Here is a 25,129-nt window from a genome sequence, read left to right as displayed (position 1 = left end):
TGAATTGTAGTGCAACTCCATATAGTGACTGTGCATTGCATTCCAAACATGCCATTCGGTAGAACTGCCACCCTTAACAGCCTTTATTTCAGTAAGACTTTGGAGAGAAATTGGATCTTGTTGCGCCCGTTTCACGGGTAGAAAATTCAGGCGTGGAGGGACGATTTCATGGGCTACGTCCTACACCCCAAGGACGCATGAAAGATGTCTGACCCCCCATTGGGTATGCCGATTTTTTTCAGGCATACATAGCGGCCGCATAAAACAGATGTTCGACCCCTTGTATATGTTAATGAGGGCCCTAATGCTTATTTTGGAACCCATTCTGGAAATTCTTCTGCTCTAGATTACTTGGTCCACATGCAGCCTAACCAGCAGTTCATTTTTACCACAAAGTATTTTTCATATACTTACCTTAATGTGGAGCCGGGAGGAGCAGCAGAGCTACTCTTAGCAACTTAGTAATACTGTGGGCTGCTGCCGGCCCACTCTGAGCCCTTCTCCCAAGCTCCACCACCAACCCCAGTGAGGTACTCGCCCTAAATTCAGGGCACCAAAATGACAAATTGCCCCTGTATGTGTGTCAGAATCATTAAGATGAGGTCCGAGAAACAATTTTGGGTAGTCCTCAGGCCAGCCTCTTCTGGTTCATGCCTGAAAATGGGTAAGAACTAATTTATTTATTTGTTTATTTATTCAAAAATATATATTCTTCTGGCACAGCATCAGTGCACTTATTAAATAACAAAAATATGATTTCAATCAGACTGTATTTTTGTGCTGAAGTTTCTGATATGTGCATGGAGGTAATATTTCATGCTTGTTCTGAGATAGTCATAATTCAGTTCTTTTATAGAGTACAGAGTGATGGTCAAATAACAGCTGACTATAAGTTTAGCGCCCAGGCTTTATTATATTGGAGCAATTATCTACTATAAGCATCTAATTAGAATTAAGAATGCAAAACACTGAAATATCGAAGGTATATGTGTTTGGCCGCGATCGGGAGAGAGGGGTGTGGCCGCTATCGGTGTAAGGGAGGCCCAAGTCTTCCTTATGAGGCCCTGAGGAGCACTCCTGGCCCACAGGAAACCGAAAAAATAAATGTAAAACTCATGTGCCCGGCAGGTTTGACCTGATTGGGAAGCAGACACTGCTCTCCAGCCCGCTCAGACCTCAGGATGATATTGAAGGTCAGGTTCTGATGACATCAACAGACCCAATCTGCACTTTTAAAACAGTATCCCGCTTCCTTCCTGCAGGTGTCCTGCTTGGCTGCCCAAAAGAGCAGGTTAACATTGGAACACACTGAGAAGGTAACGGGATCAGAGGGGGTAACTGACTCGCGTTACTTTAACTGCCCCCCGCCTGGTTTCCTCTATTCAAAGTTAGACTGGAATCCATTGGAGACAGAAAATCCTATAAATACCATGAAAATGTAAACTTGATATATACACTAAAATACTGCTACTGCAGTTTTAAGTAGCATCATTTGAACCTGCATAAGGACCATTGCTAACCCTGGAACTCACTCTGTTGGGCCGACCGTTTCTCCAGTTTTGTGAGTTTTCATGAGGCTGGGTACGGGAAGGGTTTGGCGGCAGAAGCTATTGAGCCTCATACAAAAAGTTCAGAGAACCAAGAACTTGCTTGGAGCAGGCGAAAAAAGTCCACAGTTGCCACAAACCGCAGTCGGAACATACGAACCGCTAACTCTACTTCCCTATTTTCTCCTGACTTGCTCTCGGCAAGACTTGGGAGATTAGTCTGTCATTCATTGAGACTCCAGAACAATCTAGGAGTGATGGTAACCCTTGTGGTGAGTTTGACACATGGCTCCCGGGCACGGGCCCTATAGACTTGTGCGTTAATCCTCCCCTGTGCAAATTATGATAGGGTGTATCACACAGTAAATTCACATAGTTGTTGTTCAGCTAACCCCAAAATATTATAATAATTTAAGGCAAGGTTAATTATTTAGAAAGCAAGACATAACACATCTAAGTTTTACAATAAATATATGAAACAATTTAATCTCTTAATAAATATCAAAATTCCAGGGAGTGGAATGTATTAGAAAAGTTAAATTAATTATTGAGATAAAAATTCAGTTCCTTTGTCATTATTTATCAACATAGCATTTTTGTAATAGATATAAGCAAAATCATTTGATGAAAATATTGGATGTACATAAATAATGAAGCATATAAAATAAATAATTGGCAGAGGCAGAATCAGAATCACAATACTGATGATATGTTACAGCAAGAAATAACATTCCTGCTGGATAACTATACCCTGCAACACCTTAACCTGGCAACAAATGTGAAAGAATATGATAATCTAAGTGGATAATTAATGGCATTGTTACGCTGCGGACTGGTTTGAGAGGAGTGCCTGCTTAGTGATACAGAGTTGGCAGTGTTGAGTTGCACTGCTGTCTCTGGATTGGCCTCTGGTCAATAAGCATTTGTGCTTATATTGAAGCACAGAGCTGTTCATTCATTTCCAAATGATGGTTAAACGTTTAGTGTTGGCAAAATGGCGACGGGACAGTTGGCTCTTTGCTGATACTAAAATGTTAAAAGTAAAGTTTAAAAAGTTCTTGGGCTAACAGACCATCTAGGAACTTTTTAAACTTTGTTTTCCACTGGTGACAGCTGCAGTGCAACCTGAAAAACTGAAGTAGTGTGAGACTACACCATCTGCCAAATGGCGCATCACCATCAGTTTGCCAACGTCATTCCCTACTTACACAACAGTTTTTGGGTCAATGAAACATGCAAAAATGACTATTTATCATCAGTGAAAATCATACATCCGTCAGTTTGATCTCACATCCAGTCTTTGGGATGTTCTCAATCAGTTACAATGGCACAGGGTATAGTTCAATAAGGAAAAAAAATCCAGGTTTCATTCTTCAAGTGCTAACAATTGTAAATAAATACATACATAAATATGGGACCACTGATTTAATCCAGCTATACATTCATTGGCTGTTGTGATCCTAGAATAAATCTGAACAAGGTGACAGGCCGATATGAATTCTTCAGTTGTTACTGAGTCCCTGGTATTTCACCACCTTCACACTCCTACATTGAGTTTCTCGTCAGTGAATTTCATTAGTCGTCTTGGAACTAAAGAAAATACATAAATTACTAAAGATTATAGTGACGTTCTTAGGTCCATAAGGACAGATGATGAAAATATTTTCAATTTTTTTGAACCTGTAGAACTTTGACCCAAAGGGTAAATGGGATTTTAGTCTTTATAATAGCAATAGAGCACTGATCTAAATTATGCGATCCCATGCTCCTAGCAGGAGTTACACTCAAAGGGTTTGGTGAAACCGTGCAATAGTGCTGTGGCTCTATCTCCGACCTTTGCACCCTTCAAACATAGCTCCCAACGTGGGATCATTGAATTTTCCCTGATATCCTTTCTATTATGCGACCTGGGATCAATGTATGCCAGACAGATGGTATCCCTTTTCTGCAATTTACAAAAGATATTTGAAAGGAGTTTGTGCCCTGTGTTGTGACTAAGGCATACCACACCTGACTGAGGAGTGTTTGATGCTGTAACTGGATACAAAGTGGATCGGCTTCCCTTTCCCTATTCCTTGTCGTGCACAGAAATAGAAACTTACCGACTGATTATCCTGTCAATAATTTTCTTCACCCAGGAGGCTTCAGGATTCAGACAAATTCGATTACTATTTTCAAGAGTGACACTAAAAGAAGTGACGAAAGACAATTACTTAAAATTTCTGTCCATTATCAGAACATAAGAAAAATCATAGACAATAAAAGGTCATCAAAATTTTTAACTCACTATTTTAGCATCCTTCATGGTTTAGAGATCTTGGGCAAGCGACAGGTGGGAATCCTTTGTCCCATGTGTGGGATCCAGGACAAATCTGTGAGGTGGGCTCGTGACAAAATGGGGAAACAGTTGCAGGGAAGGAAGGCTCTAGCACACGTGAGCTGTTAGTCAGCATCCTGGAAGGGCAGTGAACTCCTAGTTGTCATGTTTGTTTTGACAATGCCCTTTATGGTAACCTGAATTAAGCAGTTGATGACAAAGCCTGCTACGTGGCATTGGATGTGAGACCTAGAACATCAAGATGGTTGGCATATTGCAAGCTGTCCTGCATAGGTCCTCTCACCAGGCTGAAGGCAGACAACCTCAAATAGTTGAAGAAGAAACTCTGAAGTTTTGAATAACATTTCTGATATATTTGGTGCCTACTATGATTAGGTTGCAGAGAGTTAAGATGTTTTGTTGAAACTTTGACCTTCAACTGGTGGAATAATGCAGACCTGCCTGTCTTAGGTTATCAAGTCTGCCAAAATGAATCATATCAGTTCCAATCTCCCATGCAGCTTGATGGGTTATGGTGTGTTTCCATGCTGTGGCCTGGAGGATGGTAGCAATGGACTCATACATTTTATTATGAGTTGTATTGCTCAGGTGCTAGTCAAGAGAAGTTCCTGATATGTGCTGTTCTCCTAACAAGGATTCAAATCCATCTGACAGCCCTGCCAGATGTCTAATGATCAATGAATGACTATTCCCCATGGGGCAACAGCCAAGTGGAGATTCTTTAGGGTCACAATGGCTCCAATATATCATGCCTGTCATTGAGAGTTTCATCCTTTCTGGGCAGAATACATAACTCAATACCTGAGCCAAGCAGGTCTGTAGAACTCCAGTTGCTTTTGATTATTGATCAACCAGTCTGGCTCATTGATGGGTGATGGAGAGGCAAACCTGTCACTGGGTGCTGGAATTCTATCATTCAACTACAGATAACCCTGCAAGCCAAAACAGGTAGGATAGTCCTAGTTAAACAGTAATAGGTTGCATAATTACCCTCTGCTGCTTCGCTGGAAAGTTTTAGATGGTTAAACACCAGCAATATGCCTAACATACTTGGAAGTCCCTCAGTCTTGACTCCCACCAACCTGTGCCTCGTTTTCTGGGCTTAGGTAAGAGGGGTGTATCCCTGCGGGACAGAGTGTGTATTCCATTTCAGTCAAATGAAAACTTTACTGATGTGGTTTTTCAAGTAGTTTGGTTCAGAGACTATTAAACAAAGTGAGAGTTTTCTCTGAATGTGAAAGACCCAGCCAACTAAAAAAGAAAGTACCCTCCTACAGCATTTAATATTTTTCAACTATTCTCACTGTAAAGAAGAATTAACTTCTAACAAAACAACATTTAAATATCATTTCTAAAAGAAACAAGTTTGATAAATATTCTGTCATAATCACTTACATGATTTCTACATTCCCACAGTGGGGGCCACTTGGAATAATTTCAATATTCTCCATGAACTTCGGATGGATGAACTCTGAGGATGTTTTGATACACTGACAGCGCAGGTTCATTCCTGTTCTTCCAATCGATGCAGCTGTAAAATCAAAATATACAAGAGATTAGTTTTGAAATTAGAGTTTAAATGCCTTTCTCAGATGTATACTTTTCCTTTGGAGTGAAATTCTACTCCTATATTCCTGGCATTGTCAGTTTCCTTATAGTTTCCTGTCCATTACCACTCTCCAACACCACTCTTTGAAATTTAGTGTCCTTACACTAATATAATCTATTCAAATATGCAGATTACTGTAAATCTCCCTGTCTCATAGAAACATAGAAAATAGGAGCAAGAGTAGGCCCTTCGGGCCTGCTCCGCCATTCAATATGATCATGGCTGATCGTCTAACTCAGTACCCTGTTCCCGCTTTTTCCCCATTTGACTGTCTCTCCATTTAACATGTATAACAAAGAACGAATGGGTGATTGTAATAGTAATTCTAACACAAAAACTTTAGGATAAACTGTGGTTACATGCACATTGCAAATGTAATTCTAGATTCTGCATAAATAATGTGCAATTCTACAATTTGATTATTTCTTACCTTGTGTGGAAGCCACATAAATTACAAAGAAAGTCAGGACCATGAGAGTAACTTTGTTGTTCATTGTGCTTTACTTATACGAAGTTCTTTATCTTCTTGCTGTTGCTGTGCTGCTGCAGTCTAATCCACACTACTCAGCCTCTGTATTTATTGTCTAAATGCTGTGACTCATTAGTGAAAGGTTTGGGGTTTTTTTCCTTTCCAGAAGGCTGTGGTTAGATGTGCAACATTCATCACTAGCAAAGTGAACAAAATATGACTCATATCATGTGTAAAAAGAATAAAATCATTTTTTCATCACTAATTCACAATTAACCTGTTTTAAGAAATGATTTTACTGGCATTAAATCTATTTAGCCATTCCCAATTCAAAGTGACCCCACTTCTGTAAAACATTTACTAAATGTTTAAGAATCTCTTTACCGCCAGAAACTGAATCTGTGCAAAAAAGTTTGAAGAGGTGTTATTTTATTTAAAACCAGTGAAAAGTTCATTATTAAATGAATAACATTCTAGAAGTTCTTTTACTCAGATACTGCTGACATTCTGGAAATATAAGGGATTAGATTATTCAAATAAACAATGAAATATAGGAGGAGAAAATAGATGTAACTAGAGAGTGCGTTCTGTCTGTATGCTGAATTTTGGCTTTTATTTATGGTATTTTATTTGTATTGGATGAGGTGCCAGATGTTCAGATCTATCAGGAAACGTACTGCCACGATGATCCCTACATACAAATTTAACTTACACAATTAATGTTGCTTACGATACATTAGGCAATTAATATGTTATAAAATGTAATGCTTTTTCCCCAAACAAATCAGTGAATAATGGGTATAGACCATTAAACCCTTAATTTCAGTTAGGGGTTTATCTTTTTAATGCGTATCTGACAGGTGTCTTCATTTTATTGAAAATATATTAAAACCAGTAGCATGACATGCCAGAATAATTACTATTATTTATTTGGTCAATATTTATCCCTTAACCGACACCCCAGAAAAACAGATTATCTGGTCATTATCACATTGCTCTTTGAGGGACTTTGATGGGCTCAAATTGGCTGCTGCGTTTTCTACATTACAACAGTGACCACTCTTCAAAAGCTCTTTGGACGTCCTGAAGTCGTGAAAGTTCTTTCTTTCTTATTATCCTCATTGATATTTCAAGCTTGTAACTTCAACTCCATATAGCATAATTGGGGCAGGTTCCAGCACCTGCAAGGGCACTTCAGTAGCTCTTGCCCCGATCCAGCCCTGCAAAAAAATCCAACAAACAAATAAAAAAAATATGTAATAAATAGCATTAAACAAGAATGAGAAAAAATAAAAAAGTTAGATTGCGTGTAGAATGGGAGAAGAGATTGCCCTTTTGTAACACTCTGAGCACCTCCTCAAAAACAAAGTTCTGCCTTTCCCACTCATAAAGAACACTGAGCACTTTCCATAATCAGTTCAATGCGGACTCAGCATTATGCTGCAGATACCGTGCAATGCTGATCCAGGGCTGGTAGTTCCATGACATAATTGGTAGGGGGCAGCAAGGGACTTGGAACCAGTTCATTTCTGGTCTCAATCAGTAAATTTCATTTTTGCTCAAAAAAAGAAAAATATGGCGAAATCGACAAGGGAGCTAGCGTGAATCGTGTTGTTGTAATTTCCTGCTTGGTTCAGCTTGCTGCTGTCACCCTCCACGCTCATAGCTTTATCTCCCCACAACATTCCTGAAGATTTTGGATCCAGCCCTGTCATGGTTTCTGAATACTCCAGGGAATGGTTCAGGAAATGCAATATCTCTGACGTAAAGAATACATTTCAAACTGTCTGTCACGAGAGCTTAACATAGACTAATCATTTCCGTTACCTCAATCAGAGAGAACAACACATGACTTACACAACAGTGTATCTGTACAGAGGATATTGAGAAAAATTCTTAAATATGTTATTTGCTAGATCCAGCATAAAAATGTCAGCTAAGTGCACATTTCTTGTCTAAATACAGTGAAAGATGCTTCTTTTCCAAATGTTCCATTTAGTGAATTAATTTAAAATGATTGTTGAAGAACACACTGTCATGCCCCTTCTAGGGGCCATAAATTGCACAAAAGCCACTTTGCTGGTGAGAGGATATCAGAGTGGAACCCCCATCCACCTACATAAGCAGCCATAAAACCCACCCCAAACTGCAGGAATGGGGCCAGATGCATAATTGGGGCAGGTTCCAGCACCTGCAAGGGCACTTCAGTAGCTCTTGCCCCGATCCAGCCCTGTAAGGCTCTGCTTGAGTTGGTTCCAGGCCCATCTGGGTTAAAGGAAAAATTAACTTTGTCTCCAAAAGGAGCCATTTTATCCCTCTGGGATCATTTACCTTAGAATGTATAAGGGTTGGGGTCTATCAAAAGGCCTCAAAGGAACTCATGGCAGTTTTCAGGTAGCAAGAGTTCCACTGAGGCCTTTTAAAGAGGGGAAGACCCAGGGGAAATCTACAATACAAATAGTACAAACAGTTGTTCAAGAACAAGTGAAAGGGAAAAGCGTAGAGCAGCGGAAAGAAAGTGTACTTTAGACACGAGAGATAAAATAAAAACTAGAAGGTGCAAGGCGATTAACCCAGCATCAAAGCTGTGGCAGGGGGTTGGGAACCTGAGCAGGGAGACAGAGGAAAGCGTGTCAGGAAGGGACAGAAGGTATGGAGAAAAAGGTAAAGTGTTAAAAAAGGAAAAAGCAGGAACTAAGTGTCACAAAACATATTTGAAAGTTCTTTATCTGAATGCACGTAGCATTCGTAACAAAATGGACGAGTTAACGGCACAAATAACGACGTATGGGTATGATCTTGTGGCCGTTACAGAAACATGGCTGCAGGGTGACAACGACTGGGAATTAAATATGCCAGGGTATTTAACAATCAGGAAGGACAGGCAGGAAGGAAGGGGAGGTGGGGTGGCTATGTTAATAAGGGAAGGAATCACTGTAATACAGAGAAAAGATATTGGGACAAAGGATCAGGATAATGAAACAGTTTGGGTAGAGATAAGGAATAATAAGGGGAAAAAAACACTCGTGGGCGTAGTATATAGGCCTCCTAATAGTTGCAACTCTGCTGGAAGAAGTATTAATCAGGAAATAGTTGGGACATGTAATAAGGGAACAGCTATAATTATGGGGGATTTTAACTATCATATTAACTGGACAAATCAAATTGGGCAGGGCAGCCTTGAGGAAGAGTTTATTGAGTGTATTAGGGATGGATTTCTTGAGCAGTATGTAACTGATCCTACAAGGGGGCAAGCAACCTTGGACCTGGTCCTGTGTAATCAGCCAGGATTAATTAATAATGTCCTAGTTAAGGATCCCCTTGGAATGAGTGACCATAACATGGTCACATTCCATATCCAATTAGAGGGTGAGAAGGTTGGTTCTCAAACAAGCGTACTGAGCTTGAATAAAGGAGACTGTGATGGTATGAGAGCGGAATTGATTAAAGTGGACTGGGAAAATAGATTAAAGGGTAAGATGGTACATGAACAGTGGTGTTCATTTAAGGAGTTATTCTACAACTTTCAAAATAAATATATTCCACTGAGGAAAAAAGGGTGTAAAAGAAATGACAGCCATCCGTTGCTAAGTAAAGAAATGAAGGATAGTATCCGACTAAAAACAAGGACATATAAGGTAGCCAAACTTAGTGGGAAGATAGAAGATTGGGAAGTCTTCAAAAGACAGCAAAAAGTAACGAAAGGATTGATTAAGAAAGGGAAGATAGATTATGAAAAGAAATTAGCAAAAAATATAAAAACAGATAGCAAGAGTTTCTATAGTTATATAAAAAGAAAAAGGGTGGCTAAGGCAAACGTAGGTCCCTTAGAGGATGAGACCGGGAAATTAATGGTGGGAAACATGGAGATGGCAAAAATGCTGAACAAATATTTTGTTTCAGTCTTTACGGTAGAGGACACTAAGAATATCCCAACAGTGGACAAACGGGGGGCTCCAGGGTGCGAGGAGCTAAATACGATTAAAATCACTAAGGAATTGGTACTCAGTAAATTAATGGGACTCAAGGCGGATAAATCCCCTGGACCTGATGGCTTACATCCCAGGGTCCTGAGGGAAGTGGCAGTAGGGATTGTGGATGCTTTGGTAATAATTTTCCAAAATTCTCTGGACTCGGCAAAGGTCCCGGCAGATTGGAAAACTGCTAATGTAACACCGTTATTTAAAAAGGGTATTAGGCAGAAGGCTGGAAATTATAGACCAGTTAGCCTAACATCTGTGGTGGGTAAAATTTTGGAGTCTATTATTAAGGAGACAGTAGCAGAACATTTGGATAAACATAATTTAATAGGACAAAGTCAGCATGGCTTTACGAAGGGGAAGTCATGTCTGACAAATTTGCTTGAGTTCTTTGAGGATATAACGTACAGAGTGGATAAAGGGGAACCAGTGAATGTAGTGTATTTAGACTTCCAGAAGGCATTCGACAAGGTGCCACATAAAAGATTATTGCTCAAGATAAAGAATCACTGGATTGGGGTAATATTCTGGCATGGGTGGAGGATTGGTTATCTAACAGGAAGCAGAGAGTTGGGATAAATGGTTCATTCTTGGACTGGCAACCAGTAGCTAGTGGTGTTCCGCAGGGGTCGGTGCTGGGTCCCCAACTCTTTACAATCTATATTAACGATTTGGAGGAGGGGACCGAGTGTAACATATCAAAGTTTGCAGATGATACAAAGATGGGAGAGAAAGTAGAGAGTGAGGAGGACATAAAAAAAACTACAAGGGGATATAGACAGGCTGGGTGAGTGGGCGGAGATTTGGCAGATGCAATACAATATTGGAAAATGTGAGGTTATGCACTTTGGCAGGAAAAATCGGAGAGCCAGTTATTATCTCAATGTTGAGAAACTGGAAAGTACTGCAGTACAAAGGGATCTGGGGGTCCTAGTGCAAGAAAATCAAAAGGTTAGTATGCAGGTGCAGCAGGCGATCAAGAAGGCCAACGGAATGTTGGCTTTTATTGCTAGGGGGATAGAATATAAAAACAGGGAGGTATTGCTGCAGTTATATAAGGTATTGGTGAGACCGCACCTGGAATACTGCATACAGTTTTGGTGTCCATACTTAAGAAAAGACATACTTGCTCTCGAGGCAGTACAAAGAAGGTTCACTCAGTTAATCCCGGGGATGAGGGGGCGGACATATGAGGAGAGGTTGAGTAGATTGGGACTCTACTCATTGGAGTTCAGAAGAATGAGAGGCGATCTTATTGAAACATATAAGATTGTGAGGGGGCTTGATCGGGTGGATGCGGTAAGGATGTTCCCAAGGATGGGTGAAACTAGAACGAGGGGGCATAATCTTAGAATAAGGGGCTGCTCTTTCAAAACTGAGATGAGGAGAAACTTCTTCACTCAGAGGGTGGTAGGTCTGTGGAATTTGCTGCCCCAGGAAGCTGTGGAAGCTACATCATTAAATACATTTAAAACAGAAATAGACAGTTTCCTAGAAGTAAAGGGAATTAGGGGTTACGGGGAGCGGGCAGGAAATTGGATATGATTTTAGATTTGAGGTTAGGACCAGATCAGCCATGATCTTATTGAATGGCGGAGCAGGCTCGAGGGGCCAATTGGCCTACTCCTGCTCCTAATTCTTATGTTCTTATGTTCTTACCCCCACCCCAACCAGGAAATGGTTGGAGCTACATAAAGAGTTTGGCTATTGGCCTAAAGAAAGAGGGTCCAGTCGTCAAGAGCAGAAGCTCAAAAGCTCAATATTGCAGATGCTGGAAATCGGAAATAAAAACAGAAAATACTGGAAATACTCAGCAAGTCAGGCAGCGCCTGTGGAGAAAGAAACACAGTTAATATTTCACGTTGATGACCTTTCGTCAGGATTGGTGAAGAGTAGAAGCTCATTGGGTAAACAAATACATTGACAGGGCATTTTTCATTGGCACTTAAACTGGTTAAGAAATATCTAAACAGAAAGCAAAAAAATGCAAGTGTTTAAAATCTGGAATAAAAACAGAAAATATTGGAAACACTCAGCAGGTCAGTCAGCATTTACAGAGAGAACGGGCAAGTTAATTTTTCAGGTATAACCCTTCAGACCTGGGAAAAAGAACAATATCTAAATAGGATTAGTACAAGGAAAGGATATTATTAAACTAGAAAGAGTGCAGAAAAGATTTACTAGGATGCTACCGGGACTTGATGGTTTGACTTATAGGGAGAGGTTAGATAGACTGGGACTTTTTTCCCTGGAGAGTAGGAGGTTTAGGGGTGATCTTATAGAAGTCTATAAAATAATGAGGGGCATAGATAAGGTAGATAGTCAAAATCTTTTCCCAAATGTAGGGGAGTCTATAACGAGGGGACATAGATTTAAGGTGAGAGGGGAGAGATACAAAAGGGTCCAGAGGGGCAATTTTTTCACTCAAAGGGTGGTGAGTGTCTGGAACGAGCTGCCAGAGGCAGTAGTAGAGGCGGGTACAATTTTGTCTTTTAAAAAGCATTTGGACAGTTACATGGGTAAGATGGGTATCGAGGGATATGGGCCAAGTGCAGGCAATTGGGACTAGCTTAGTGGTATAAACTGGGCGACATGGACATGTTGGGCCGAAGGGCCTGTTTCCATGTTGTAACTTCTATGATTCTATGAAAAGGGGAGGTAAAAATACAGAAACCAGAGAGAACATATGGGTAGAATTATCTGCAGTGTGCTGAAAACAAAAACAAGAGATGGCTAAACGTGTACTTCTAATCTCGTATACTGTATTCATTGCTCATGGTGTTGCCTCCTCTACTTTTGGAAGACCAAATGCAGTTTCGGGGACACTTTGCTGAACACCTCCATTCTGTCTACAAGTGTGACATAAGCGCCCTGTCACTTGCCACTATAATTCCTTAACTCAGTGTCACTCCAACCTCTCCTTCTTTGGCCTTCTACACTGTCCCAATGAAGGCCATTGGAAGCTTGAGGAACAGCATCTCGTCTTTACAGCCCTCTGACCTTAACATTGATTTTAATAACTTCAAACCTTAACTTTAGCTCCCACTTTCTGACAGAGGATGCTGGTGATATGGATGAATGGGTTGACATCTTCGGCGGAGGCACGTTGGCTCCTGGGATAGGGCCCCCCATTGGAATTCCATGCTGATAGGGGAGTCCATACCTTCAGTGTTGGCCTGCTTTTTCTTCTCCTCGGACCATTAGGTCCTGTTCCACTTTGTCAGCTTCTCCTATCACAATTTCAGACTTGGTTTACATCCCCATCACCACCACCTTAGCTATTCACATGTTCTTTGTCTCCTTTATATCTTTAATTCCTATTATCTCATGGAATTTCGCTTTCACTATTTACCTCCTGGTTCTCGTTTAAACATATTACACTGAGTTACATCGAGTCTACAGCACAGAAACAGGCCATTCAGCCCTAACTGGTCTATGTCGGTGTTTTTGCTCCGCATGAACCTCTTCCCTCCCTGCTTCGTCTAACCCAATCAGCATACCCTTCGATTCCTTTCTCCCTCTTGTGCTTATCTAGCCTCCCTTTAAATGTATCTATGCTACTCGCCTCAACTACTCCTCATTCTTACCACTCTTTGGGTAAAGAAGTTTCTTCTGAATCCTCTATTGGATTTATTAGTGACTATCTTATATTTATAGAACCATAGGACCATAAAAAAGATACAGCACAGAAGGGGGCCATTCGGCCCATCATGTCCGCGCTGGTTCGAAGAACAACTCGGTGCCCATTCTAATCCCACCTTCCAGCACCCGGTCCGTAGCCTTGCAGCTTACAGCACTTTAGGTGCAGGTCCAGGTACTTTTAAAAAGAGTTGAGGGTCCTTGCCTCTACCACCAATGCAGCGAATTCTATACACCCACCACCCTCTGGGTAAAAAGGTTTTACCTCATGTCCCCTCTAATCCTTCCACCAATCAGCTTAAATCTATGTCCTCTGGTTCTTGAACTCTCCGCTAGGGGAAACAGGTACTTCCTGTCTACTCTATCTAGGCCCCTCATAATTTTGAACACCTCAATCAAGTCATCCCTCAGCCTCCTCTGCTCCAAGTTCTCCAGCCTCCTCCTCTAGTTTTGGACTCCCCCACAAGTGGAAACATTTTCTCTATGTCTACCCTATCAAATCCTTTCATTATCTTAAAGACCACTTTCAGGTCACCCCTCAGCCTTCCCTTATCGAGAGAAAAGATGTTCAGCCTTTGAACTGTAAGTATATCCTCTCAGTTCTGGTATCATCTTTGTGAATCTTTTTTGCACCACCTTCAGTGCCTTTATATCCTTTATATAATTTGGAGACCAGAACTGTGCGCAGAACTTCAAGTACAGGTCATTATTGCAGGTCATTCTATCCATGCTACCTCTGGTGATTGTACATTTGAGTGTCAGTTTGTGTGTGTGAGTATGAGCATATCTATGTATGTGTATGTATGTGTATGTCTGAGCGTGTGTGCGTGTATGTGTGAGAGTATGTGTATGTTTGTGTGCGTGTGTATATGCATATGAGAGAGTGTGTATGTATTGTGAGTTTGTGAGCATGTGTGTGTGTATGTTTGTGTCCGTGTATGTGTATGTGTATATGTGTGTGTGACCTTTCCTCCATCATAAGGTCAGAAGTGGGACTTCTTGCTGATGATTGCATAATGTTCAGCTCTATTCGCAATTCCTCAGTTAAGGAAGTAATCCATGCCCGCATGCAGCAAGATCTGGGGGTCACCATTGACCAGAAACTCAACTGAACCAACCATAAAAATGCTGTGGCTACTAGAGCAGGTCAGAGGCTGGGTATTCTGTGGCGAGTGACTCACCTCTTGACTCCCCAAAATCTCTTCACCATCTACAAAGCACAAGTAAGGAGTGTGATGGAATACCCTCCATTTGCCTGGATGGGTGCAGCTACAACCACACTCAAAGGGGGTAATTTTCACTTTGTGAGATAATGTAATAATATAATGCAACAAATTTATTTTAAATTTCACAAGCTTTCGGAGGCTTCCTCCTTCCTCAGGTGAATGGTGTGGAAATGAAATTTTCGAATCCTTCGCATTTGAAAATCACAGAACAATCACAGAATAAGGCATTGTTCTGTGATTTTCAAATGCGAAGGATTCGAAAATTTCATTTCCACACCATTCACCTGAGGAAGGAGGAAGCCTCCGAAAGCTTGTGAAATTTAAAATAAATTTGTTGGACTATAACTTGGTGTTGTAAAATTGTTTACAATTGTCAACCCCAGTCCATCACCGGCATCTCCACATCATAATATAATGCAATAGCAAACCTGTGGAAATAAAAACATGGAAATACGTAAAACGGGCTGCCGATTCACTGTCACCCATTTTTCAATATCGCACAAAGTCAAAATGACCTTCAAAAGCTTGACACCGTCCAAGTCAAAGCTTGATTGGCAACCCATCCGCCACCTTAAACATCCACTCCGACCACCACCAACACACCGTGGCTGCAATGTATGTTTGTTTATGTGTTTGTGTGTGTGTGTGTGTGAGTTCGTGAATGTGTGAGAATGTATGTTTGAGTGTGAGAGAGCGCGCACGTGTGTGAGTTTCTCCTCTTCCCTTTGTTCTGATCCCATTTAAATGCTTGTCATATTTCATTTTTTCAGGTTTCTGAAGGGTTACACCCAAAATGTTAATTTGCTTGTTTACTCCACAGATATTGCTGAGTGTTTCTGACATTCTCTCTCTGTTTTGTTTAAAAAAATGTAAGTTCCCTTTAATCTGAGGATGGGATAGTTTTCAACATTATGGATGTCCAGCTCTATAAGCACAGCAGAAAAGTACTGAGCTACCTCTTTTTACAATAATTATTTTACATAAGTGTTAAAATGCAGCTGTAATAGTATAACCTCTTGAAACAAAAACTAGAATGTGACATAAATGACCTCACACTGGGCAGTTTAGATCTGCTTTTCAGCACTGATTCACAAATACAATCCCCATGTGAATTTCAGGAGTAATTATTTCCTGTTTGTTGTTAGGAAATGACCCACACGTTTCCCATTATTCAAGGCACAGCAACTGTATCTGCATTAAATACTTTAACAATTACAGGACATTTGGGGAAACTGAGGGGAATTTACAACCTCACCCTGTTTGACCACACACCGTGTTGGCAGCAACAAGAGAAACTCTCAGCTCCAGGGACTGGTCATGTGGTGCTCTTTTCTTCTTTTCAGCTATTCTGTTGAACAAAAATTAAAATGAAAGACACTTAGAATTTAGTCCTTTTTCAATTTCCTTGCTCTAGATCTGATCTTGTTTTTACATACTTCCCTTTATCATTTTGTGTTCTGCTTAGAGTTTTTTTTAAGAAAATGTGTTACTATTTTGAATTGCCCCATTCACTTTTATGTCAGTTTACTTATATCTGCTTATATCTTATTGTAACATATTCCATTGATCCCATCTCTTTTTGTGTTCCCTTTCCCCATATCTTCTATTGGTTTTCTTGTCATCTTTTTTCGCTCTGCTTTGATTTTCCTCCTTTGTTTCATTTCTATCCTTATCTTCATTTTCTTTTTGTTGATCTGTCAGTTCTGATAATGTTTACTGTTTTTAATTTTTTCTCGTTGTTTGAGTTCAGTTTTTGATTTGTGGAAATTCACACCTTCCTTTTTTCCTTTTCTTATTTATTTGTGCCTTTTTCTTTAGTTTTCTTTGCCTATTCTCACTGTTTTCAGTTTGTGTACTTTATTTTATCTACTTTCATGTTCTACATATTTTCTCTCTCCCTATTCATATTCAATTAGTTTCCCTCCTTTTCATTATCATTCTTTATGGTGAAAAAATGAAGATTTGCTTGATTTATCCTGCACACGACACAGATTTGGTGCGGTTACAGTTACATATTGAAAGTTTGAAAATAATTCCATACAAAACAAAATGAGCTTTGAAGAAATCATTGCATTGTACTTAAATATGCACTAAAAAGGATTATTTATCCAATGAAGAGACATTTCCTAGTTTATCAATATCTTAAATTTAATCATTAATCACTTCAGTATAAATAATAAGTGCATCAATGACTATTATATGTCACTTCCTTTGTAAGAGTGTTGAAGTTCTGTTGTAATTGGATAAACTGTTGACACCAATTACACAAAACAGATAATATTTCGTTATATGTGATTATATTACAGAATGAACTAACAACCTTATGACCCAATTTAAACAACGTTCTATTGCTCAATTGCTGCTCTATAATTTTGCTTGTCAGTAGCACTGTAACGTTTCCTGTTCTCTGTCTACAGGATGTGTCTGATCATGCAGACCTGCTGATAGAAGAAGGATGACATTATTCAGTATGTCATTGCCACAGAATGGAGTTTTTTTTCTTATTGGTCATTAAGTCTGAAGATTTTGATGAAATATGTCGTGGTAGTGTCTAGGCATAAGAAATAAGAACAGAGGTAGGCCCTACGGCCCCTCGAGCCTGCTCTGCCATTCAATAAAATCATGGCTGATCTTCGATCTTAACTCTACTTTCCTGCCCTATCCCCAAAATGTTCCATTTGTTGATATTAGTCAGGATTTACTTTTTTGCGGAGTTATAGGCCCACGTATTGGTCAATGTAGCACCTGTTTCTTGGGTGCTACTTGGACTATTAAGGCCACAATATGGTGAGCAGGAAGCGTGCCACCTGCCATATTGGGTAAGGAAAAAAATATGCGTCCCTTACCCACACCTGAAAGAAGTATTAAGCCCTTTGCACATGCAAATAAGGGGCCTAACAGCTATTTGAAGCCCTCACTGTAAGATTGGTTTGCCAGCTGCATTCGGGGAAACCAGGCCTAGATATGCCCAGCGAAGAAGGTAAGGAACAACTGAAAGCCTATATTGAAGGAATCGATCTCTGTCGCTTCTCCTCCCATCGTTGCAATCTCCCTCCCCCACTTCTACCTCTCCTGGCCCCTGATTTCCCTCACCTGACCCCTGATCCATGGCCCCTGCGATTCCCTGCCCCGTGATTCCCTGACCCACTCCCGGCTCCGGTCCCTGACGCACCCCTGGGCCCAGTACTGACCCCGAACCCCAAGCTTACCGTGACCCGCCCCGCGGCCACGATCCCTGACCCGCCCCGCGGCCACGATCCCTGACCCGCCCCGCGGCCACGATCCCTGACCTGCCCCGCGGCCACGATCCCTGACCCGCCCCGCGGCCACGATCCCTGACCCGCCCCGCGGCCACGATCCCTGACCCGCCCCGCGGCCACGATCCCTGACCCGCCCCCCCCGCTCCACTTACTTGAGGGTTCGATCTTATACAGCTCTCTGCTGGCGGGCTCTCATCGCCCCACCAGCTCCACTGAAATGTGGCCCGATGCATGTATTCTTCATTATATTAATTTTTTTATTGTTATTCTCCTGTTTTTTGTTTCTTAGTTTTCCGTCCGATTTCTATTTTTTCTTTGTTTTTATCTCTTTTAATTTTTTTCTCTTATTCTTTAATTGTTATTATTCCCATTCTTTATTTTTGTTTTGAATTTTCTTTCCTATTTTCTTCTTGTTCCATTTCTATTTTATCCTTTAAAATAATTTCATATTCTGCAATGTGGTCTTCTATGGCATTGCTTAAAGTGAGTCTTGTTCTGTAACATCATGACTCAAGGCCTGAACTCACAGCGACCTTATGCAATATATTTGGAAATCACCATTCAAATGCCTAGAAACTTTTATTTTTTTATATATATCTATAATGAGCTGAGGAAGATTTTAATGTCCTATTATTGATTCGTCCACTGGTTACTGGCTTTATACCCCCCCTCCCCCGACAATAGATCAACTGTTTCTGTCAGTGAGCCATTTTGTTAATGGGACTTACTGTCCTTATCTGTTGTCTGTTTGGAGTGGGATCGAGGAATCTGGTTGGACTTTAGCAAACTATGGAGTAGAAATTTGTATACATTGCACCTGTTTTTCGGGCGTAAAATGGGTGTAAAGCATACCAATTTAGCAGTGGGACAGCCTGCTCCCAATCTGCACAGGCATAGGTCCCGCTACTAAATTCATGGGACCTATTTTTTAGGTGTCCCAGGAGAATGCTTAAAACAGGCGTAAGGCCTCTTGAATATGTTAATTAGAGGCCTAACGTCTGTAAAGAGCCCCTTGCTGGAATTAGTCGGCAATGAGTGGGGCAGACATTGGGCCTGCCCGATTAGGATTCTTCAGCAGCCCCTGTGGCCACCAATGAAAGGTAAGTTTCAGAATAATTGTTTTTTAAGAATTCGGGCACCAGGAGGCCGCAGCCGGGTACCCGTGGGATTGGTCCCCGGCAGTCAAATAAGTAGTGGGGGATTCTCTGGACCTGATCAGGGGTGAGGGGAGGAGGTGGGAACGGGTGGGGGGGTCTGGATGTGATCGGAGGGGTGGAAGCCCAGGGCAAGGGAGGCCAAAATCTTCCATGTGAGGCTCTGAGGACCACTCCTGCTCCTACTGGCCCACAAGGACACCTAAAAAAATGTTTTATCTGCCTGGGCCACATCGAGCCCACAATCTGGCTCCCGACAGCCAACATTGCTCCCCGGCTCAGACCTCCAACTAAAGTTGGAGATTGGGTCTCAATGACATCATTGGGTCCGATCTGCATATTTAAACACAACCCCGCCACCTTGGGGCACGTGTCCTGCTCACCTGAGTAGAATGGGCCTATATTCTCTGGAGTTTAGAAGAATGAGAGGTGACCTCATTGAAACATATAAGATTCTGAGAAGGCTTGACAGGGTAGATGCTGAGAGATTGTTTCCCTTGGCTGGAGGGTCTAGAACTAGGGGGATAAGGGGTCGCAGGATAAGGGGTCGACCATTCAAGACTGAGGTGAGGAGGAATTTCTTCACGCAGAGGGTTGTGAACCTTTGGAATTCACTACCCCAGAGGGCTGTGGATGCTGAGTCATTGAATATATTTAAGGCTGAGATGGATAGATTTTTGTACTCTAGGGTAATCAAGGGATATGGGGATTGGGCGGGAAAGTGAAGTTGAGGTCAAAGATCAGCCATGATCTGATTGAATGACACAGCAGGCTTGAGGGGCCATATGGCCTACTCCTATTTCTCATGTTCTTTTCACCTGCTCAAAAGAGCAGGTTTACGTCGGGAGATGGCGGGAAGGCAGCGGGATCAGGGAGGATAAATCGCTGCCCTCATTTTAACTGCCCTCCCGGACGCTATATAAATGCAAGTTGTTGTTGTTGTTGATGTTTCCACCAGGCAAGGGGAGTTAAAATTGTGGCCTATTAACATGGGAACATAGGAACAGGAGTAAGCCATTCAGCCCCTCGAGCCTGTTCCTCTACCCCAGTTACTCAACAGATAAACTTGCTGAGCAATCATGAGAGCTGAAAACTAATGTTCTTTTAGTCAATTTTCTTGTGTCTCAGTTCTGTCTCTTTTTATGCCTTTCACTGTTTACTTTTATTCATTTTGTCTATTTTGTTTGTACTTTTTTTTATTAGTTCTGTTTAATTGTGACCTATTCACATTCACTTTTCTGTGCCATTTATAATGCCTTGCTTTAATTTTTTCTTGTATCCATTCATTATATCATTTTTCTGTTTAATAAACATTAAAAAGGGTTCGACAAATTAAACAGTGATGTCATAGTGAGCTCAGAGGGAGGAACGGCGGAGCCTGAGGAATTTGAGCTCAGTTATAAACCAATCGATCAACTTAGTTAAATAAATATTCAGAGCAATTAATTTGAAACTAAGCAAAAATCCATCTATAAATTTAATCTAGCCCTCAAATGATTCTATTAATTCTAGAAATAAATTACTGATAACTAATAAATTAAATAAAGATTAGAGCATGGCAGCATTGCAGAATGTGGGAATTTGTGGACCGGGAGATTGTCCCGGATTGCCACATCTGAAGGAAATATCTCTGCCTTGAGTCACTCCGGCTTAGAGCTGGAATGTGAGTTAGAAAAACTCTGACACAGAAGTGGGGGAGGGGGGGTGGTGTTGATGGATATATGGATAGTTTTCTCCAGAGTACAGTCACACCTCAGAGGAAAGCACAGGTGCAGGATGGGGAGAGTGTGACTGTCAGTCAATAGGGCAGGAGGAATCTAGGGGAGGTAGAGAAGGAGATCCTATCCAACAGGTGCAAGGTGAAGATAAGTCCGAAGGCTGTGGGAAGGACAGCCACAATGCTGATCAAGGCATCGTGAAACAGAAAGCATTCCAAAGTGGGGAGGAACAGAATGTAAACATAGTTATAAGTGGTATTCAATAATCAAGAGGATGGAAAGCATCCCCTGTAGTCATGAACAAGAGTCCCGAAGGTTGTATTGCCTACCTGGTGCCAGAATAAGGGCTTTCTCGAAGTGGCTGGAAAGGAACCTAGAAAAGGAGGGGAATATCCAGTTGCTGTGGTCCATGTCGGGACAAACAACACAGGAAAGAATAGGGAGGAGGTCCTGCTGAGGGAGTATCAGGAGCTAGGAGCTAAATAAAAAGGCAGGACCTCGAGGGTATTAATTTCAGGATTATTACCCAAGCCACGTGCAAATTGGCAAAGGGACTAACAGGTTACGAAAGTGAACATGTGGCTGAAGGATTGGTGTGGGAAAGAGGGTTTCCATTTCATGGGACGCTGGGACCAGTACTGGGACAGGAAGGAGCTGTACTGTTGGGACGGGCTGCACCTGAGCCAGTCTGGGACCAAGGTTCTAGTGGAAAGGCTAAATAGGTCTGTAAAAAGGACTTTAAACCAATAAAAGGGGGTGGGAGGGTGCTCAGACAGTAATAAAAATAAAAGTTAAAACAGCCTAAAGATAAGGAAAAGGGATGAGAGCGAAGTCCAGATCATCAATAGTATTAAAGGTAATATAAATACTTCAGGTTCAGAAAAAAATATAGGAAATAATAATAAAATAACTGATAAAAGTACAGGGCAGAGTAGGATCTGTTGCCCAAATATGAGTGCTATACACTAATGCACGTAGCATAAGGAATAAAACGAGTGAATAAATTGCACAGATTAAGCTTAAAGGGTATGATGTAGTGCCCATCACTGAGGCCTGGCTACAAGCTGGGCATAACTGGAACATAAATATACCAGGCTATAAGGTCTTTAGAAAGGACAGGGAAATTGGAAAGAAGGAGGAGTAGCAATATTGATATAGAATAGAAATTTACGGCACAGAAGGAAGCCATTCAGCTCATCATGCCAGCCAACAAAGAGCTATCCAGCCTAATCCCATTTTCCAGCTCTTGGTCCATAGTCTTGTAAGTTATGGCACTTCAAGTGCACATCCAAGTACTTTTTAAATGCGATAAGGGTTTCTGCCTCTACCACCCTTTCAGGCAGTGAGTTTTAGATCCCCACCATTCTCTGGGTGAAAAAAATCCTCCACAACTCCCCTCTAATCCATCTACCAATTACTTTAAATCTATGTCCCCAGTTATTGACCTCTCTGCTAAGGGAAGCGCCAGACAAGTGCCAGGCAATGACCATCTCCAACAAGGGAGAGTCTAACCACCTCCCCTTGACATTCAGTGGCATTACCATCGCCGAATCCCCCACATCAACATCCTGGGAGTCACCATTGACCAGAAACTTAACTGGACCAGCCACATAAATACTGTGGCTACAAGAGCAGATCAGAGGCTGGGTATTCTGTGGTGAGTGACTCACCTCCTGACTCCCCAAAACATTTCCACCATCTACAAGGCACAAGTCAGGAGTGTGATGGAATACTCTCCACTTGCCTGGATGAGTGTAGCTCCAACAACACTCAAGAAACTCGACACCATCCAGGACAAAGCAGCCCGTTTGATTGGTACCCCATCCACCACCCTAAACATGCACTCCCTTCACCACCAGCGCACCGTGGCTGCAGTGTGTACCATCTACAGAATGCACTGCAGCAACTCGCCAAGACTTCTTCGACAGCACCTCCCAAACCCATGACCTCTATCACCTAGAAGGACAAGGGCAGCAGGCACCACCTGCACGTTCCCCTCCAAGCCACACACCATCCCGACTTGGAAATATATCGCCGTTCCTTCATCGTCGCTGGGTCAAAATCCTGGAACTCCCTTCCTAACAGCACTGTGGGAGAACCTTCACCACACGGACTGCAGCGGTTCAATAAGGCGGCCCACCACCACCTTCTCAAGGGCAATTAGGGATGGGCAATAAATGCCGGCCTCGCCAGTGACGTCCACGTCCCATGAACGAATAAAAATAAGTCCTTCGTATTCACTCTATCTAGGCCCCCGTAATTTTATACACCTCAATTAAATCTCCCCTCAGCTTCCACTGTTCCAAAGAAAACAACCCCAGCCTATCCAAACTTTCCTCATAGCTAAAATTCTCCAGTCCTGGCAATATCCTCATAAATCTCCTCTGTGCCCTCTCCAGTGCAATCACATCTTTCCTGCAATGTGGTGACCAGAACTGTATGCAGTACTCAAGCTGTGGCCTAACTTGTGTTTTATACAGTTCTAGCATAACCTCCCTGCTCTTATATTCTATGCCTCGTCTAATAAAGGAAAGTATCCCGTATGCCGCCTTAACCACCTTATCTACCTGTCCTGCTACCTTCAGGGATCTGTGGACATGCACTCCAAGGTCCCTCTGTTCCTCTGCACTTCTCAATATCCTACCATTTTATTGTGTATTCCCTTGTCTTGTTTGCCCTCCCCAAATGCATTACCTCGCACTTCTACGGATTTAATTCCATTTGCCACTTTTCTGCCCACCTGACCAGTCCATTGATATCTTCCTGCATTCTACAGCTTTCTTCCTCACTATCAACCACACGGCCAACTTTTGTATCATCTGCAAACTTCTTAATCATGCCCGCTACATTTAAGTCTAAATCATTGATATATACCACAAAAAGCAAGGGACCTTGTACTGAGCCCTGCAGAACCTCACTGGAAACAGCCTTCCAGTCACAAAAAGGACACTATTACAGAGGAGATATCAGTAAAGCTGAACAGGCAATAGAAACTCTCTGGTTAGAATTGAGGAATAGAAAAAGATGTAAGACTTTGGTGGGAGTTGTCTCCAGATCTCCTGATAGATTAAGTGAGTGGAAAAAACTATGGCAGATGGAGTTCAATGTGGGAAAGTGTAAGGTCATCCACTTCGGACCTAAGAAAAATAGATCAGGCTATAATCTAAATGGTGAGAAGTTAGGAACTGTAAAGGAGCAGAAAGGTTCAAGGACAGAAATCACTAAAAGCTAGTGGACAGGTACAAACAATAATTAAAAAGGCCAATGGAATGCTGGCCTTTATCTCAAAATGGCTGAAATACAAAGGGGTGGAAGTTATAGACCTCATTTAGAGTACTGCGTTCAATTCTGGGCACCGCATCTCAGGAAGGATACTTGTGGCCTTGGAAGGGGTGCAGTGCAGATTCACCAGAATGATACTGGGGCTATAAGGATTAAATAATGGGGACAGGTTGCATAGACTAGGCTTGTATTCCCTTGTGTATAGAAGATTAAGGGGTGATCTAATTGGAGTGTTTAAGGTGATTAAAGAATTTGAAAGGGCAGATAAAGAGAAACAATTTCCTCTGTGGTGGAGTCCAGAACAAGGGAGCATAATCTTAAAATTAGAGCTAGGCCATTATGGGGTAATGTCAGCAAGCAGTTCTTTACACAAAGTGTAGTGGAGATCTGAAACTCTCTCCCAAAAAAGCTGTTGAGGTTAGGTCAATTGAAGATTTCAAGACTGAGATTGATGGATTTTTGTTAGGCAAGGGTATTAAGGGTTACGCAACCAAGGCGGTAAACACAGTTAAGATACAGATCGACCATGATCTAATTGAATGGCAGAACAGGATCGAGGGGCTGAATGGCCGCCTCCTATTATATTTAATTTTCTATGTTTTGATTACAGTTCTAAGAACTATTTATTCATATCAGCAAAATGGCACAAAATGTGTATTACTGGAAGTGTTGAAAACTTAATTACCTATTATATACAATGCATTAACTCCAAACACTTATTTTCAGACAAGTAAGAATTTATTAAAATAAACTTGTATACAAGGACAGCTGTGTTCTGAACAATGGTCAGAACAACCTCTTCACTGAACAAAGGAAACAGTTCACATTTATACAGTTTAATCAATAACGCCTACCTGTGTAGAATATGGGCGTACATGTACATTATTGGTTCAAGTGGTTAGTCAAT

The 25,129-nt window shown here is 41.5% G+C and overlaps 1 protein-coding gene across 1 annotated transcript; it reads right to left on the bottom strand.

The window, feature by feature from the left end:
- Window positions 1–2,163: 2,163 nt before the first annotated feature.
- On the bottom strand, window positions 2,164–6,083 carry LOC137301123 (interleukin-8-like). The gene is made up of 4 exons (XM_067970591.1): window positions 5,925–6,083; window positions 5,281–5,416; window positions 3,650–3,733; window positions 2,164–3,137 (listed from the first exon to the last, which is right to left on the bottom strand). Exons 1-4 carry the CDS (start codon window positions 5,986–5,988, stop codon window positions 3,110–3,112), a joined length of 312 nt encoding a protein of 103 aa, XP_067826692.1. The 5' UTR covers window positions 5,989–6,083; the 3' UTR covers window positions 2,164–3,109.
- Window positions 6,084–25,129: the final 19,046 nt, after the last annotated feature.

This window comes from Heptranchias perlo, chromosome 1 (genome assembly GCF_035084215.1).
Source record: "Heptranchias perlo isolate sHepPer1 chromosome 1, sHepPer1.hap1, whole genome shotgun sequence".
NCBI lineage: Eukaryota > Metazoa > Chordata > Chondrichthyes > Hexanchiformes > Hexanchidae > Heptranchias > Heptranchias perlo.
Note: the sequence above shows the minus strand (reverse complement) of the source record. Positions and strands in the feature narration are given on the sequence as shown.